The sequence below is a fragment of the Sphaeramia orbicularis genome, chromosome 1 (assembly GCF_902148855.1).
Source record: "Sphaeramia orbicularis chromosome 1, fSphaOr1.1, whole genome shotgun sequence".
NCBI classification, from domain to species: domain Eukaryota; kingdom Metazoa; phylum Chordata; class Actinopteri; order Kurtiformes; family Apogonidae; genus Sphaeramia; species Sphaeramia orbicularis.
In genome coordinates, this window is record NC_043957.1 from 37,604,282 (window position 1) to 37,620,646 (window position 16,365).

General features: G+C 37.6%; 1 protein-coding gene across 1 annotated transcript in view; it reads left to right on the forward strand.

The window, feature by feature from the left end:
* Positions 1-16,365, forward strand: part of usp43a (ubiquitin specific peptidase 43a) — a 211,892-nt gene that overhangs the window by 13,469 nt on the left and 182,058 nt on the right. The window contains exon 2 of the mRNA XM_030137013.1: positions 7,439-7,591. Coding sequence (XP_029992873.1) covers positions 7,439-7,591 — 153 coding nt within the window. The remainder of the gene's footprint in view (positions 1-7,438; positions 7,592-16,365) is intronic.

Below are 16,365 nucleotides of genomic sequence, written 5' to 3' on the forward strand. Positions count from 1 at the left end.
ATACATTATATGGACTAAATGTCATTTAAATTAATGTTTATTTGCAATGTAATATAGCAAACTATTACATGATCAAAAACAAGTCAATTTTAGCAAAAAAAAAAGTCTCTGAAATTTGTGATGTTAAAATTGGGTCACAAGCCAAAAAAGGTTGGGAATGACTGCATTACATGATATCTAAAAGGTCTAGTCTGTTACATTTTGATATTAAAATAATAATGGCTAAGCCTGTATATTATATATTTTTGTGTACTTTTGATTAACACACACTTTTATTCATTGAAACGTCCCGTTTCAGTAGGCAGCATACACTACATGAATCAATAAATGTACAGTCAATATTTCTTGGGGCGTTTTTTTTTTTTTTTTTGTCTGTTAGAGATAATGTATGGTAGAGAGAGGAAAGATGGGGAGAGAGTTGGGGGGATAATTTGCAGCAAAAAACATGGGCTGAGGCTCAAACACAGGTCATGATGCTAAGGCCATGGACTATGGGATGTGCTCTAGCAGGTGAACCACAAAATTAATGTTTCTTTTAAGTTTAAAGGCTGTTTTTTCTGCCTGTATGATTGTTTCTTGTAGTTCAAAGTGATCATTTTTGATCAAAATGTGACAAATACTACAAAAACCTATGAGTTGAAACCTTAAAACAATTACCATAAAAGTTCAGTGGAGTTAAGGAAAATCCAACTGAAGCATTTTGTTAGCCTAGATAAGAGCAACGTTAATCCTAAAGACAAAATAAAAATATTCTTTGCATTGATAATTGTGACAATATAGTACTATATGACATTTGTTATTGTAGCCCAGTCCCCTGTTAACAATGAAACACCTGAATTCAGTGTGTCCATATTGTAGAGCTACGTAACTTCATAGCCTACTTACATCACAAAGTAATCCTGTAAAGAGCTAATTTATTTATATGTAACCTCCTGAGACCCAGCAATGCATTTTTGTCCTCTGTAGGACAAAAGAGTTTCACAGCTTTACTTACGAAAACTTCAACATTCCTTAAAAAATCTGAAAAAACTGTTGCATTATGCTGTTTCCACTCAAGGCAGTTATTTAATGTAAAAAAAGCCTAAACATTTACCTAGAGATTTTCTCTGCATTTGTGCCGATCATTTACATGACAACAGTGGGCACATGCACAGAAAATGATGGTTTGTAAAAACTCTGACCAAAGTGGAGATTTCAGCTTTTGTGTGTAGAGGGAAACAGTTTGTGTGTAGAGCACAGGTGTCAAACATGGGGCCCAGGGGCCAAAATTGGCCCGCCAAAGGGTCCAATCCGGCCCCTGGGATGAATTTGTAAAATGCAAAATTTACACTGAAGAAATTAACAATCAAGGATGTTAAAATAATTTTAAGTCAGTTCAATCTAAAGTGGGTCAGACCAGTAAAATACTATCAGAATAACCTATAAATAATAAAAAACACAAATTTTCCTCTTTGGTTTAGTGTAAAAAAAAAAAAAGTAAAATTACACAAAAATGTTTACATTTACAGACTAGCCTTTTACAAAAAATGTGAATAACCTGAACAAATATGAACAACCTGAAATGTCTTAAGAGAAGTATGTGGAATTTTATCAATATTCTGCCTGTTAAATGTTTTGTGTTTTTGTAGATCCACTATGATCTGTAAGTTGTGATGCACATGTATAAATGATAAACTGAGGTGTAATATTGTTAAAATTGTACTTATTTTTCTTAAGAATTTTCAGGTTGTTCATATTTGCTCATGTTACGTTCAAGTACAGTTTGTAGATATAAACATTTTCATTATGGAATTGTACTTTTTTCACTCAAAAACATAGAGAAAACTTTGGAGATGACATTATTTCTAAGTTCTTATTCTGTTATTTATATTATTTTACTGGTCCGGCCCACTTCATATCATATTAGGCTGAATGTGGCCCCTGAACTAAAATGAGTTTGACACCCCTGGTGTAGAGGGGAACAGATTCTCCGATGGATGTCACAGTTTTCGAAGGACATATTCTACCACTTCACATGTGATGATAAAGTATACAGGAAGAGGATGGAGCTCATAAGTGAGGTTGGTTACAAGTATTAAATGAGAAAATAAAGAAGTTTGGTGCTAGCGAATGTTAGCATCTTAGCTAATTAGCACCCACTGCATCTGCTAAACAGGATCTTCATGTATTTACTTGATACAGAGGGTATGCACGTGACGTCACCGCTAGCGGATGTCACTGTGGTTCCACCCACTGAGTGGGAGAAAGAAGGAGATGAGTGGTAGTGTTGGCTTCAATACTGTCTAAACTTAAGAACAATATTTAATAAAAAATGGGGAAGAGCTGTTGTGCGATTGATTGTATGAACAGGTTTGAAAAGCAGTCGGAGCTATCGTTTTACAGGCACTGAAAGACAAAGAAAAGAGAAGTAGATGGATCCACCAATCCAGGAAACCAAACCTAGATCTGTGGATCCTGTTTGGTGTCAGGGAACATTAATTTATGCTGTATTTTTGGGTCAAATCATACCTTAAATTATGTATTGTTTTGGCTTTCGTTACTTCTTAGTAAAGCTCTTGGTTTCATGATCAGATCTTTCATTGTTTTTGTCTTCATTTTGTGATTCTGAACCTTGCGCTCCTACATGATTAGTAAAGTAACTGAAACTGAGGCTAACGTAGTTTTTCAAATATGGGGGAACTGGAGAATAAAGCTATGATGGCATATTAGTATTAGGGCCACATGAGAAAATAAAAACACTTGTCACTACGAGAATAAAGTCATAAAATATTGATATAAAACCTGTAATTTTATGATGATAAAGTCAATACACAAAGAATCACAATGTCATGAGAATAAAGTCGTAGTTATAAAAAAACCCTCATAATTTAGCAAAAATGTAATTCGTTTATGAGATTAAAGTCGTCATATTCCAACAAGAAAGCCATAATATTACAAGAATAATGTCGTAATTTAAAAACAGGTGGGGAAAATATCATAATTTACAAGAATAAAGTTGTACCCCGCTCGTCCACAGCAGTAGTATCTGTGTTGTATAAAGTACTTGATCTGAACTAGACGCAGTAAATCTCCTCAGTACCAGTAGATCATGCATATATTCACTGGGGTCAGTACACTGTCTACTGTAAATGCACTTTGGATCACGTGGTTCTGGGCCCTAGTTTTGGACCCTGGTTGTCAGTGATGATGAAACCATGTGTATTTGTTTTAGGTAAAAATAGCGATGATCCCCTACACCCTGGATGTCTGGATACACGATTTCGGGCCACATGTTGATGTTCGTGGACCACTTGTTCTTTGGTAGCTCGTACGGATCCATGTCCAGTTCAACTGTCCTTAATTTAATTTCATATTTCACATTTTCCTGGTCTCGCTGTGCTTACTGATACACTCCGTCATGTTGAGCAGGTTGGTTTTTGCCACTCAGTCTGACTTAGAGGGGCGTGGCCTGGGGGGGAAGTGACATATGTGCATACCCTCTATAGAATAAGGCTTTTACGAGGTGTTTCCACAGCTTCATACTTCATATTTTGTTTATCAGTCCTTTATCTATTCTGTTAAGTTCAGTGGAAGGTAAATGAAGTAATTATTAATGTCTGTGTAACTATGTGTAAACATAGTCTAAAATAATGTTACTTGCATCTATTTGATTACAATAAAAATACATAACTTAAATACATAAATATTGTTTTTAGTATTTATTTTTATTGTTTTAATATTTTAACGCATGAACCATGAGTCAGTATTGTTTTATTCTAACCTATTTATTGTCTTTTATTCATATTCTGTTTCATGATTATGTGCAGCACTTTGGGGCGGTAGTGTCTGTTTTTAAATGTGCTATATAAATAAATAAACCTTGACCTCGACCTTCAATAGGCATCAACAATTCACTGTCTCATCTGTAAACATGATTTCTAGCACTGAAGTGAATAGGCCTACACAGCATTAAGAGCATTCATTCATAAGTCCTGAAAAAGCCTGGTGACGGAAATCAAGTATAAACAATCCAGGAAAATATTAAAAGAACCTCAGCCCCCCCACACCATATCAGCACCAATAGGGTTTGGGCTGAGAGTCAGATCCCCTGTCTAGACTAATCAATAGTCCTCCCAGAGAGCACTATGTTTCCTCTGGTTGACCCTTACGCCCACTTCTATCCCCTTCTTGACTATGGCTAAAGTGTTTGCCCAACAAACACACAAGAACCCACCAGAGCAGTGTTTAGGTCCGCTTTGAACACCGCTCGTGTTTTTAGAGGAGTTCGACGTTTCATCCCACCTGCTATTCTCCTCTGTTGTCTTCCAGTTACTGTGTACAAAGACCTGATGCCTGGGAATGTAGCTTTGCCACTTTGTCAGTTTATTTGTGTTTTTCAGGCTGTGGCACTTTCCACCACGGACGCTCTAAAAGGCAAAACAGGTATCAAAGCGATTAGTGGAGTTCTACCCCCCCGCTATGTTACACACATGTGAAGATACGCTCAAACAGGGAAAAAGTGATTCAGAACAGCACAGATCCACCCCTTCAACTTAATAATGTTGTAACCTCTTGCTGTCATTTCACTTCTTGTAACCTTGGAATCTCCCTCTCTACCTCTTTGTCTGTGTTGTCCCCTTTATTGTTCTGTTGGTAGCTTGCCTCCACTGTCTCGTTTTTCATTTGTGGAGTGGACCAGCTGCGACTTACTGTCCTTCTGATAGAAAAAAGTAAACTCATGTATGGAAACTCCATTGACATCACTCCCGTGCTCCCTCTCATCCCTCCATCCTCCATCAGTGCTTCCTCATAGTGATGAAGCTCATTAGTGGGCTGTCTCCGTCAGGTGGAGGGGACGGCGGTGAAGGGGTGGGGTGGGTGAGTGGATCTGGTGGGGGCTCCCTTCCATGTTTATATTTAGACACTGGGATACTGCAGGTATGATGTGGTGATTTTTAATGAGGTGCGGAGCAGAGCCTGGATCCTGTCAGTCACACACAGAGAGGGAAAGAGAACAGGGAAAAAGAGAAGTAGCCATCCACTGTGATGTTAATGCTGTCATTAGTATTGTTTGTCATTTTCCTCATCTGACTCACTCTCTCTGCTACATCCTCATCATAACTGAATTAGACAGCCATTCTTTTTTTTTTTTCTGGTATTCCTGTCGAGCTTTGGACATCCTTTTAATGAGTCATCCATCAGTATGCAGTGGAAGAGAGCACAACAAATGACACAAATACAGATGTGTTTGATCCTGAGAGTGAAGGCTAGCAATCTGAATACATTTTTTTGACTGAAAAAATCTCAAAATGTTATTAAAGGTAAAGCAGATAAACTCATCCTCATTTCCAAGCAATGACAATTTGTTGCTGATGTCAAGTTATCAAGTTGGAGAATCATTTTCTGTAGGTCTATGTGGAATTAAGGATGTCCTGATCTGATCTATAGATCGGTATCGGCTGCCAATTTGGGATTTTTTAGAAGATCAGATTTAGTCATGAGATCGGGCCAATCCGTGCCTGATTCGGGAAGGGGGGGCGGCAAACGTCCTGCCCCCTCAAATTAAAGTTTCCAGAGGTAGGGAAAAGCTGCACGATAGCAGGAGGCTTAGAGGACTTAGTAAAGCCTCTATAAGTTTCACTTTCACTCTGCACTTGTACTCATTATGAGGTCTGGCAGTGATGCGCGAGTCTGGGTTTTTTCAATCCGAGGGGGTTTTGTGGAATTATTTGACCCAACCCAACCCGCCCCACAAATAAACTGACATTCTTTTGACGCCCCCAACCCAACCCGTGAGCAACCCGCTTCATGTCACTAACGCATGGCACTGAACGTACCCCCATAAAATACGCGGACGGACCTGTCCCTAGACAGTGGAAAATATAAGGTTCTAATTTGTCCCATAGTATGAATTTAGAAAGTGCAAAAATTATACTAAAGGTATTAAGAATCAAAGGTGTCATACTTGTTTTAGTTCAGGTTCCACATTCAGCCCAATTGTGATCTCAAGTAAAAGCATAATAACCTATAAATAATGACCCCAAATTTAAATCAAATTTCATTGTAAAAAAAATCATTATTGGATTGGTATTGGATCGGTATTGGCAAAACTAATCCCAAAAAAAATCAGATCAGATCGGAAGCAAAAAAAATCCAGATCAGGACATAACTGTGTGGAATGGATTGAGATGGGTAGTATCCCTTCTTTGGGTAATGCAGTATTAAATGGCTAATGCTACTTCTGGATCTGTGTCTGTAACCACACACATACAGTACGCAGGGAAATACACACAGCCCAGCCCACACTCTAACATTTCGACCACCTTTAGCATCATCTGCGGTGCACATTCGCAGTAGTATCATTTCAATAAGCTTCTGCAATATCACAACAGTTATTTCTGTCAGTTTTTTGGACAAATTATTTACTGAACCTAGACCTGACAACCTAAAGTAACCCTAGATCATAAAACTGCCCCCACAGGCTTGCACTGTTGGCACTAGGCATGATGGCTAATCACTTCATCACTCTGGAACAAGGTAAATCTGGACTTTTTCCATTGAAACACAGTCCACACTTTATGCTCTCTATCAAACTGCATGGTTTAAGACACAAGAAGCTACTGACTGATGAGGCATATCAATCACTGCAGTAATTATCTCAATGAATGAGTTAAATTATTGAACTAGGACAGTGTGCAGTGATAGCAATAAAAATGGTATGTTCTAAACACGCAAAGTCTCTTTGTTTTGCCCATATTTTGTCTCAGACAGAACTGCACCCCACTAAGAGCAGAGCAATAAGTGAAAAATGTTTCTTCATTTCTATTTGTGTAGTTGTTACTGGTTGATAAAGATATTGATTCACTTCCCAACTCACTTATCAATGCCCAGAAAAGTCCAGAAAACAATGAAACAAGAGGGATATAGAAAATACAGTCAGAAGGGAGGAACTCTGTGGGTAAATACACCCCCACAATCATCCTGATAGGGTTATTTGTTTTTAGGGAAATGTTACCTACTTTGCCTTGAAAGAAGTAGTTTAGCTTTGCTGGTATGGGAAAAAATATGTTGATGTAATGTAAACGTTTTGTTAAAGTAATGTAGGTAAGTACAAGAGCGAAAATGTCTTCTCTCATTTTCCTCAGTCAATACTTGACATTTCAGAGATTCTATGTTTGCGCAAACCCTGTCTCCAAAGACAGTTTTGAGAAGCCTTATAATCGCATAAGCAAGCAACCTCAGATGGATATTCTTAAATTAACTTGCATGTGATGTTGCAATAAGAAAGACAAAAATGTTTTTTTAATCTCTGTTCTCAATGACTCAGACCAGCTCTGACTTAGAAATGAAACATTTCCATGCTGTCTGTTCCCGTCATCACATTTTGTCAGGATGTCCTTGTATTATGACTTCTGAAACCCCTCACAGTGATTAAATATGGTGTCTCCCTTCTCCTCAGAGCATTGTGGCCAAGTACGGCTCCCAGTTTCGGGGAAACTCTCAACATGATGCTCTGGAGTTCCTCCTGTGGCTTTTGGACAGAGTTCATGAGGATGCCAATCCAAGCCTCAACAATAACCACAGCAGCAGTAAGACCAAAGCCAGTGCTAAGGTAAGTCTGCATCCCCCACTGGGAGCTCATTTTTAACCCATAAAGACCCAGTGCTACTTTTATGGCACTTCCCAAATGAGTTTTTCTGTCTATATTAGGGCATTAAGTGAAAAGTCGGTTTGTTGAAGCGTTGACGTCTGTGGCACAAGTTGACGTTACTTTGGAGGAGTCGACTAGTCGTATGTCATTCTGCCTCTCCCTTCCATCACCCGACAGTGCATGAGCCTTCATTCAGCCCATGTTGATACTCTCATCTTTATACATGAAAACATGGAGCGCAGTGAGCGGAAGTGATGTGTCAGCGGACCTGGGTTGGGTTGGTGCGGGTCCAAAAAATGTCACTTTATTTGTGGGGCTGGTCAAAAAATTCCACAAAGCGGGTTTAAAAAAAAAAAAAAAAACACCCGCGCATCACTAGTGCAAGGCCAAGACTGAAGGAAGAAGATGACTCAGAGTACGATGACTAAACTGACTGTGATCTAGAAAAACTCTGGTCTAAGTAATGTTCTATGAACCATGTAAGTACCACCAATATTGAATAATAATTTGGACAGCCAATGTGTTTGGATGATTCTGTTCATTTATTTCATGAAGACAATGCGCTCTTTTCTTTAAAATACTGTGCATCTTTTCTGCCGCTGTCTTAACCTTTTCCCACTTTGTTGTTCACTTAAATTTAAAAGAAAATTCAAGGTGTTAACCTATGTTTTGTTTTGGTTAAATGTCTGAGAAGGACTGTTAATGCTTGTGTCTTTCCAGTATTTTATTCTGCTCTTTACTGTACATTGTTAATGTTCCAGTAAACGTTAGTACAAGCTGCTCATTGTTGAACGGCTGTGTCTGTGTTGTTCCTCCGCTGTCAATGTGATGACGTCATCATACGACAAGACTTCGACTTTATTGACAAATAAGTCGATCTGAAAAAATCAGGAGCCACTAATGCCCTAGTCTATATAACCTTTCCTGAATGATTTAGACTCAGACTCAGCTTTATTCGATCAATGGTCCATGATAGAACGAAATATAGTTACCTAGGTCTTGGTTTGTAGCATAGAAGATAAAAGATAAAATGTGACATAGAATACATAAAAGGTAAATAGGGTATGAATAAAAACTACCATAAATAGTGCAAACAAAATAAATAATAAAATAGCTTCTTAATATTTACCACCATTTATTATAATATTATCCTCTTCATTTTGCATTTTTAAGTGAAAATCAGGTATTATTACCATATTTAATGTACTAATCATGTAGATGTTCATAAAAACTCAGATTAAAGTTAAGGGTTATTATATCAAAAACAGAAAACTGAAGAAAAAGTTAATCTTTTAACAAAATATGTCATTACCCGAACATAAAAAACAAAAGTCTACAGACACTGTCATTGATCCAACTCTATGGGTTTTACTGGTGAATCAGTGTTTCAGGAGATGATGGTGTTTCCACGTTCACTACAGAGCCTCTGAACGTCCAAATGGGTCATATCTGATGACCATGAAAAGATGACAAACTGCATTTTACCTAAATTATTTACATGTATTGACAGTTAGTAGATGAATGCTTATTAAACATTTTAGATCAGTAGATGCTTTTGGTCTGCTGTGGATATTTGGGTCTTTATGGGTTAATTTCTGCGGTTGCTGTGGCTGACTTTGCATGCTGGTTCTGTTTAGTAGTACTAAAGATGGCTTATAACATACTGTATGTGTTATTATGAAGACTGAATTTAGAGACTTTTGTACCAATTTATTTTAAAAGCTCACTTGATACTCAGCTGTTAGTTCTTTACCGTGAAGTGAGCTCTTTCAGTCCATGCTCCACATTTTTTTTTTTAAACCCTGTTTCAAGCCATCACACAAACACACAAGCTTCCGAGGGTTCTTTGCTTTCTTGACAGCCTAACAAGTACGTTGAGTTATTTACAAGCTCACTGTAAAAAACCAGGTTGGTTTTTAATAAATGAAGACTCAGTAGTGGTGTTTTTTATAAACAGCAACTTAATGAGACCATTAACTGGCGCAAGATAACTGCCTTGAAGTCAGCAGCAGCTCATTATCATCTGAGAACGCAAGCTGAAAATGAAGTGCTTTACTGTAATTTTGATAGGTTTCGTCGGTCTGGGTCCAAAATGAAGGCTAGGTATGTAATTTTAATGTGAGTTGTTAAAAGCGTAAGGCGCTGAAGTGAAAAGCTCGTCTTCTGTTTTTGTCTGTCTCTGATGAAGTTGATTGTACAACCTTGCACTTGGAGAGCAGCCAAACCTGGATGCAAGCAGTGGGAGGGAATGAAGGGCAGACACATCATGACTGAAATGATGACTTTTTATCATGACTACAGAGTGACATTAACATCCACCGAGCACTAACTATATATATATATGTATATATATATATATATATATATATATATATATATATATATATATATATATATATATACATACACACGGGTGTGTGTTTTATTATTTCTATGTGATTTGTTACCTTAATTACATTTTCTTATTTTCCTAAGTCAGATTTACTCCCTCACAGACTAGATCGCCCAACCCACTGAAGGTTGGGTGGGTTGGGCTCACGATCTTGATCTTAGATTGTCAGTGGTTTTCATTTTACATATCTACTTTCAGAGGGATCGCATTATTATATTAAAGATAAGAAAAGCACGAGGACTGCGCAGACCTCCGCCAAGACAGATCTGCCCCCCACTCCCACCCCTGATCACCACCAAAATGTAATCATTTCTTCCTTGTGCCAGTATCAACATTTCCTGAAAATTTCATGAAAATCCATCCATAACTTTTTGAGTTATCTTGCTAAGAAACAAACAAACAAACAAACAAACAAACGTGCACGCATGCATGCAAACACACAAAGCAAAGTGATCACAATACCTCCTGGTGGAGGTAATAACAGCAACATTTGTACCATTAATGACACTAGCATATGGACTAGATTCATGAGTTCATTGCAGTCTTTTCATAAGTGTTTGGGTTCAGTCTGCATTAACTTATACTGTTTGTTTAATGTGTTGATTTGCTGCTGGTTAAAAAATATGATGAACAATTGAAGACCCTGGTGCTAAAAGTAGTGAAGTTACATTTTTGGACAGTTCAAGCAGAGCATCTAAACATGTTGTATTTGTCCACTAAGTCCACCCTGTAAATATTTTTAACAGACTTTTTCTGTGACTTCAGTACTTTTAGCACCAGGGTCTTCAATCTGTTTATGAGCTGTGGTTCCACCTTCTGAACTGCAGCATTGCAAGAGTCTGATTCACACTGAGTTATGGTAATGTCAACATATTTTTCATTCATAATAAAACTTTGGCAGCACAACTCAGTCCACCACAGTCAAGAGACCTAATGGAAACAATTCAGCCATATGTACAGGACAATGTGGACTATCAGCATTTAGACACTTTTAAATAATTTAAGTCTAAAATGATGCAAAAATGCAACATTTCTAGTCACATAACAATACAAAAAGCCATCACACACAGATTAAGCTTCCAAAATACAGACAAAACTGGAGGAAAACTTTTCATAGTTTGGTTGTATCTTGCAAGAATTGTGATTCCTCCGGTCTATGCGCACCTCACGATTTCCCTGCTGGCCCAGCCATACCCTGTATGCTTGCGAGGCGTGTATAATAAGCCTACACAATGACATTTTCGTAAAATGCCGTGAAACTGATGTCTAAGTATTGTTTTTCACGATCACACACCCTGTATTATAAGATAACAATTGCCTTACAGTGATTCCTTCCATTTCTTCTCACCCAGTAGCGGACACGGTTTCATTGCTGTCTCCATGTTTGTTGTTGCTACGGCTGCGTGACACTCCCATTCCCACAACGCACTTCACAACAAAATTTCCGAATAGGCCCGAGTAACGTACTACTTTGGTATTCAAACAAACAGACTGGTTGCTAGACTGTAGACCATTACTTAGTCCACATGTACTTCACTGCACAAATTTTTGCATCCCAAGTAGGAATGTAAACAATTCATCAACTATCAATTAATTGTCAATAAGAATTTGCTCGATTAAATTATGAATTGTCGGTTAATTGCCCTCTTCCACTTCCTGACCGACATGGGGACATGGTGGAGCGAAATATAGACCAGCCTGTCTGTTTGTGGGAGCGGTACACCCCCGCCTAAATACACGCACAAATGCAGGGTCAGTATTAGATCGGAGTGTTTTCCCTGGAGGTTGGTCTAGTCTAGTTTTATTGAATTTCTGGGTAGAATTTATTTAGTTCTACTCCATAAATGTCATTGCCTGTACTGTATCCAATGGTACAAGAAATCAATCATTAAGGAATATGACATGCTTTTTTCATGAAGTATATAAACTATATTTAGCTTTTATTCTTACTGGGCGGCTGTGGTTCAGTTGGTAGAGGGGGTCGTCCAATGACCAAAGGGTCGGCGGTTCAAATCCTGGCTCTGACTGTCTACATGTTGAAGTGTCCTTGGGCAAGACACTGAACCCAGGCAGCGCCTTACATGGCAGCAGTCACCCACTGGTGTATGAGTGTGTGTGTGAATGGGTGAATGTGAGAAAGTGTAAAGCGCTTTGGGCACCATGAAGGTGTAGAAAATGCGCTATATAAGTTCAGACCATTTATAGACCCTATCAAAAGAGAAATTCAGGTTCTCAGGAAAATCGTTGCTTATCAATTAATCGTTAAACGATTGATAAGGCCAACCAACTAATGATTAATGGATTAATCGATAATTTGCATCCCTAGTCCCAAGACTCTCCTATCTCTAGTATTGGTGGGGGTGGAGGGGTTAGTATTCGACTTCGGGCAGTTGGGTTCTACAGTGCATGCGCCATTTGAGAGTTTGTATGTAACTCAAAAGTAATACAGGAGTCATGTAACGCATTACAATTCTGAGACAGTAATATTGCAAGGTAAGGAATTACTTACATTTACAGTTTGTAGGTAACACACAGCACTGTGTTGAATTATATTTCTAGTACCATTGTATTTTTTTCACTTGTTGGATTTGGTGGCTGTGTTGTTGGCCCTCAGTCTCAGTTTGCTCTCAGCTTAGGACCTCCAGTCCTGTTAGAGAATGAATAGCATTATGTGCTGAACTGACACTGTGCTGCCACCCAATGCCCAGCTCCTCCTCTCCGACAGCAGCACTAATAGAAGCAGCCTTTATGCCACATAAACAGCTTAGGGCCGTAGCTCTCATTAGGCTGCCAGTGAATCATGGTATCATAAAGCCGGCTTTTCTCCTCTGGTGCTATGAGGTAGAGACGAAGGAAATCACTGGCTTTTTCACTACGTATCTGATTTTCCAAAGTGAAATGCTTGCACTCCTTTCATCTAAATTGATTTCACTCACGTAGCACATTGTGGACATGTACAGGGTGGGGAAGCAAAATTTACAATATTTTGAGGAAGGGATTGAAAGACAGTGTATGACCAATTAGTTTATTGAAAGTCATAACAATTTATTTGCCACAAGAAAATTTACATAATAGAAAATGTTTTTATTCTATGTGTCCTCCTTCTTTCTCAATAACTGCCTTCACACGCTTCCTGAAACTTGCGCAAGTGTTCCTCAAATATTCGGTTGACAACTTCTCCCATTCTTCTTTAATAGTATCTTTAAGAAAGTCCACATTGCTGTGTGATGTTCTATTGGTAGCATGTTCTAAAACGCCCCAAATAGCAGAATCCAGAGGGTTTAGATCTGGGCTAGAAGGCGGCCATAAACATGATTCCCAAAAATTGCTAAAGTTGGATTTGTTGCTGTTGTCAACAAGTGTTTTGGTGTTCTTGTGTAAGATTTTAACTTCAGATCATATTTTACTGCATTTCTAACGGTCTTGTTGTCTACCTCAAGTTCAATTGCCATTTTTCTCATGGATTTGGTTGGATCCTTTAGGATTTTGGATTTGAGAGCTTTAATAAAAAGCTTTGGTACGTTTTTTGTTGCTTCCTCCACTTCCAGACTTTCTCGTAATAGTTTTGCTCATAGTCATTCTCTTCTTTCCATTATAAACAGTCTTTATGGACACTCCAACTATTTTTGAAATCTCCTTTGGTGTGACGAGTGCATTCAGCAAATCACACACTCTTTGACGTTTGCTTTCCTGATTACTCATATGGGCAAAAGTTTCTGAAAAGGTATGGATAATAGTGTTAGGTATGATTATGACATCAATATATGTTTGGTTTCAAAACAATTGACGTAGTGCCTGCTGAGAAAAAACAACTAAATGTTCGTTGTAAATTTTGCTTCCCCACCCTGTATACGATGCTGCTATAAACCCCACAACTCCAGTTTTGAGATTACACACTAGTATGAGCTGTAGGAAGAAGCTTGTCCTATGTGCTGATACTGTTTGCTTTGTACACCACCATCACCGTCTCAAGCCATGAACATGTGTGTGGTTATTAGCAAATTTCTCATCCTGGGACAAAAAAGACAACACTGATCTACAGGTAAAGGTACGCTCTGTCCTCAGACTCTCTGTGAGTGAAATGTTAATTAAAGTCCTTTGGAAGGACAGAGGGACGGACATAAAAAAGGCAGAGTGAAAGCTGAACTGAGCATTTGAAGGTGAGCAAAGGAGGAAAGTGATTTTGAGTGCTTTGTCTATCACTAGGTCATGCTGAGCTGACAGAAACTCAACTGTGTCAACATACTCCCTGTCAATTTCACAGACATTTAGACATGGCTTCTTCACCTGCAATTCATCTTCACTGTTGTCCTAATTCTGACTCATCCTCTTATATTCTTTTTAATGATGTTATTTAAATTGATTTCACAAAATATGTGCTTTAATATGTTTATTTTTCCAGCAGGCGGATAAGATAAGGTAAGATAAGATAAGAAAAGAAAAGATAAGATAAAATAAGATAAGATAAGATATTCCTTTATTGATCCCACAATGGGGAAATTCAGTGTTGTCAGCAGCATAAAACATACATAGACATACACATACACATAAAAACAAACAGGATATTAAAACATTCTAAAAACAAGTGGTGCCAGGCACAACAAACCCCACCCCTCACACATATTGTAACTTATTTTGGCAGTAATCCAGCTGATGTCATTGTGTCTATGCGTGTGCTGATGTCAGCATATCAGTTGCCTCTATATATGTGCCAAGTTTGAAGTAAATTGAAACAAAATTGATGTTTTTATAGACATTTGAAATTTTGCCCATTATAAGTAAATGGGAGAAGAAAAAAGATTTTAAAAATTCATAAAAATAAATTGAACTTTGACTTACTTTTCCCAAAATGTAATCACATCTATTCTGGGTCACTGGCAATCTATAAACACAATTTGGTATGAATTTGATTAATAGTTTTGCTCCTACAGACATGCGAAATTTCGCCCATTGTAAATGGGAAAAAAAGATTTTAAAACTTCATAAAAAAATTGAACTTTGACCTAGTGTTCCCAAAATGTCATCAGATCTATTCTGGATCACTGGCAATCTATAAACCCAATTTGGTATGAATTCATCCAACAATTTTGCTGCTAGAGTTTTAACAAACAAAAAAAAACTAACAAACAAACCAAAAACAATACCCCTTGCCTCGCCTTCGGGGGGGTGGGTAATAATCACTACTTCAGTTTATTCAGTGGCCTGTTTGTTTCAGTTTACTTTAACAGTATATCTGTCAAAGTCAACAATGCATTTAAGCCTTTTAACAACTTTCTCCTCATGAGGCTGGCTCATAATACAGTAGTGACAAAAGTTTTGCTCTCTTACCTCCCCTATTGGTCACATCTTTTGACAACCTCTTGATGTTGTGTTTATTTTTCTTAAATGATTATTATTCATGATTTATTCTCTGGGGATTTTTTCACTCTCTAATCAAGGATGAACTTTGACTGTTTGTTAGGAAACATATATTGTGTAATATTTAACAGTGATGACAGGTGTGTGTCTTTACTTGATGAGATTTTTCAGTGTTTTAGATATCGTTCCAAACAACCTAAATTAGGATAAGAGGATATGAAGTGGGTCTGATGTTTTTCTTTGTAATAAATAATAAAATTCATGTGGAGCAGTTTTCAAAATAAACCTACAAAGTGCTCCACAGAACAAGATAAAAAAAAAAAAAAAGTACGCACACTTAAGATAAAAATAACAACAACAAACTAATTAAAACATAAGACCTGGGGCTTGGATCACAGAGGAAGTTCAGTATGAAAGAATGTCTTTGCATTACTAATCACATTCTTGCATGTACGTGGAAGAATGGGAGTTGATAACCTTCCTTTGACTCCAGTTATGAGTGTGTGTAAATAAAAGGGGCTTTGTCACTCAGCGATCAATCACAAACATGGACAAGTCCAGATCAGCTGAACATTACTCACAAAATAAGCAAACCAGGATTTTAAATATGGAATATGCCAAATCACACTGTCCACTACATGAATGTGTGTGTTCATACTCATTAAATACACATACATTAAATACAGTTGTGTGTTGTGTATTATCAGTGCGTTGCTTGTTTGTATTCTTTTGTGGTGTGAGAACATTTCAGCCTTATTCAGTTACTTCAACCCTGGTACTGTCTATCTGGGATCAAGTAAAATATTAAAGATGGAATTAAAACTAATGTAAAAGTTTACTTAAATGCAATAAGTTGCTAAGAATTGCTTTTGGACGGTTTAGTTCACTACATTAAATATATCCTACTCTGGGTCATTTTTGATTTGCAGGTTTTGATATCACGACCCTTGTGTAAAGTAAAACACCTTTATGATACAGAAAACTA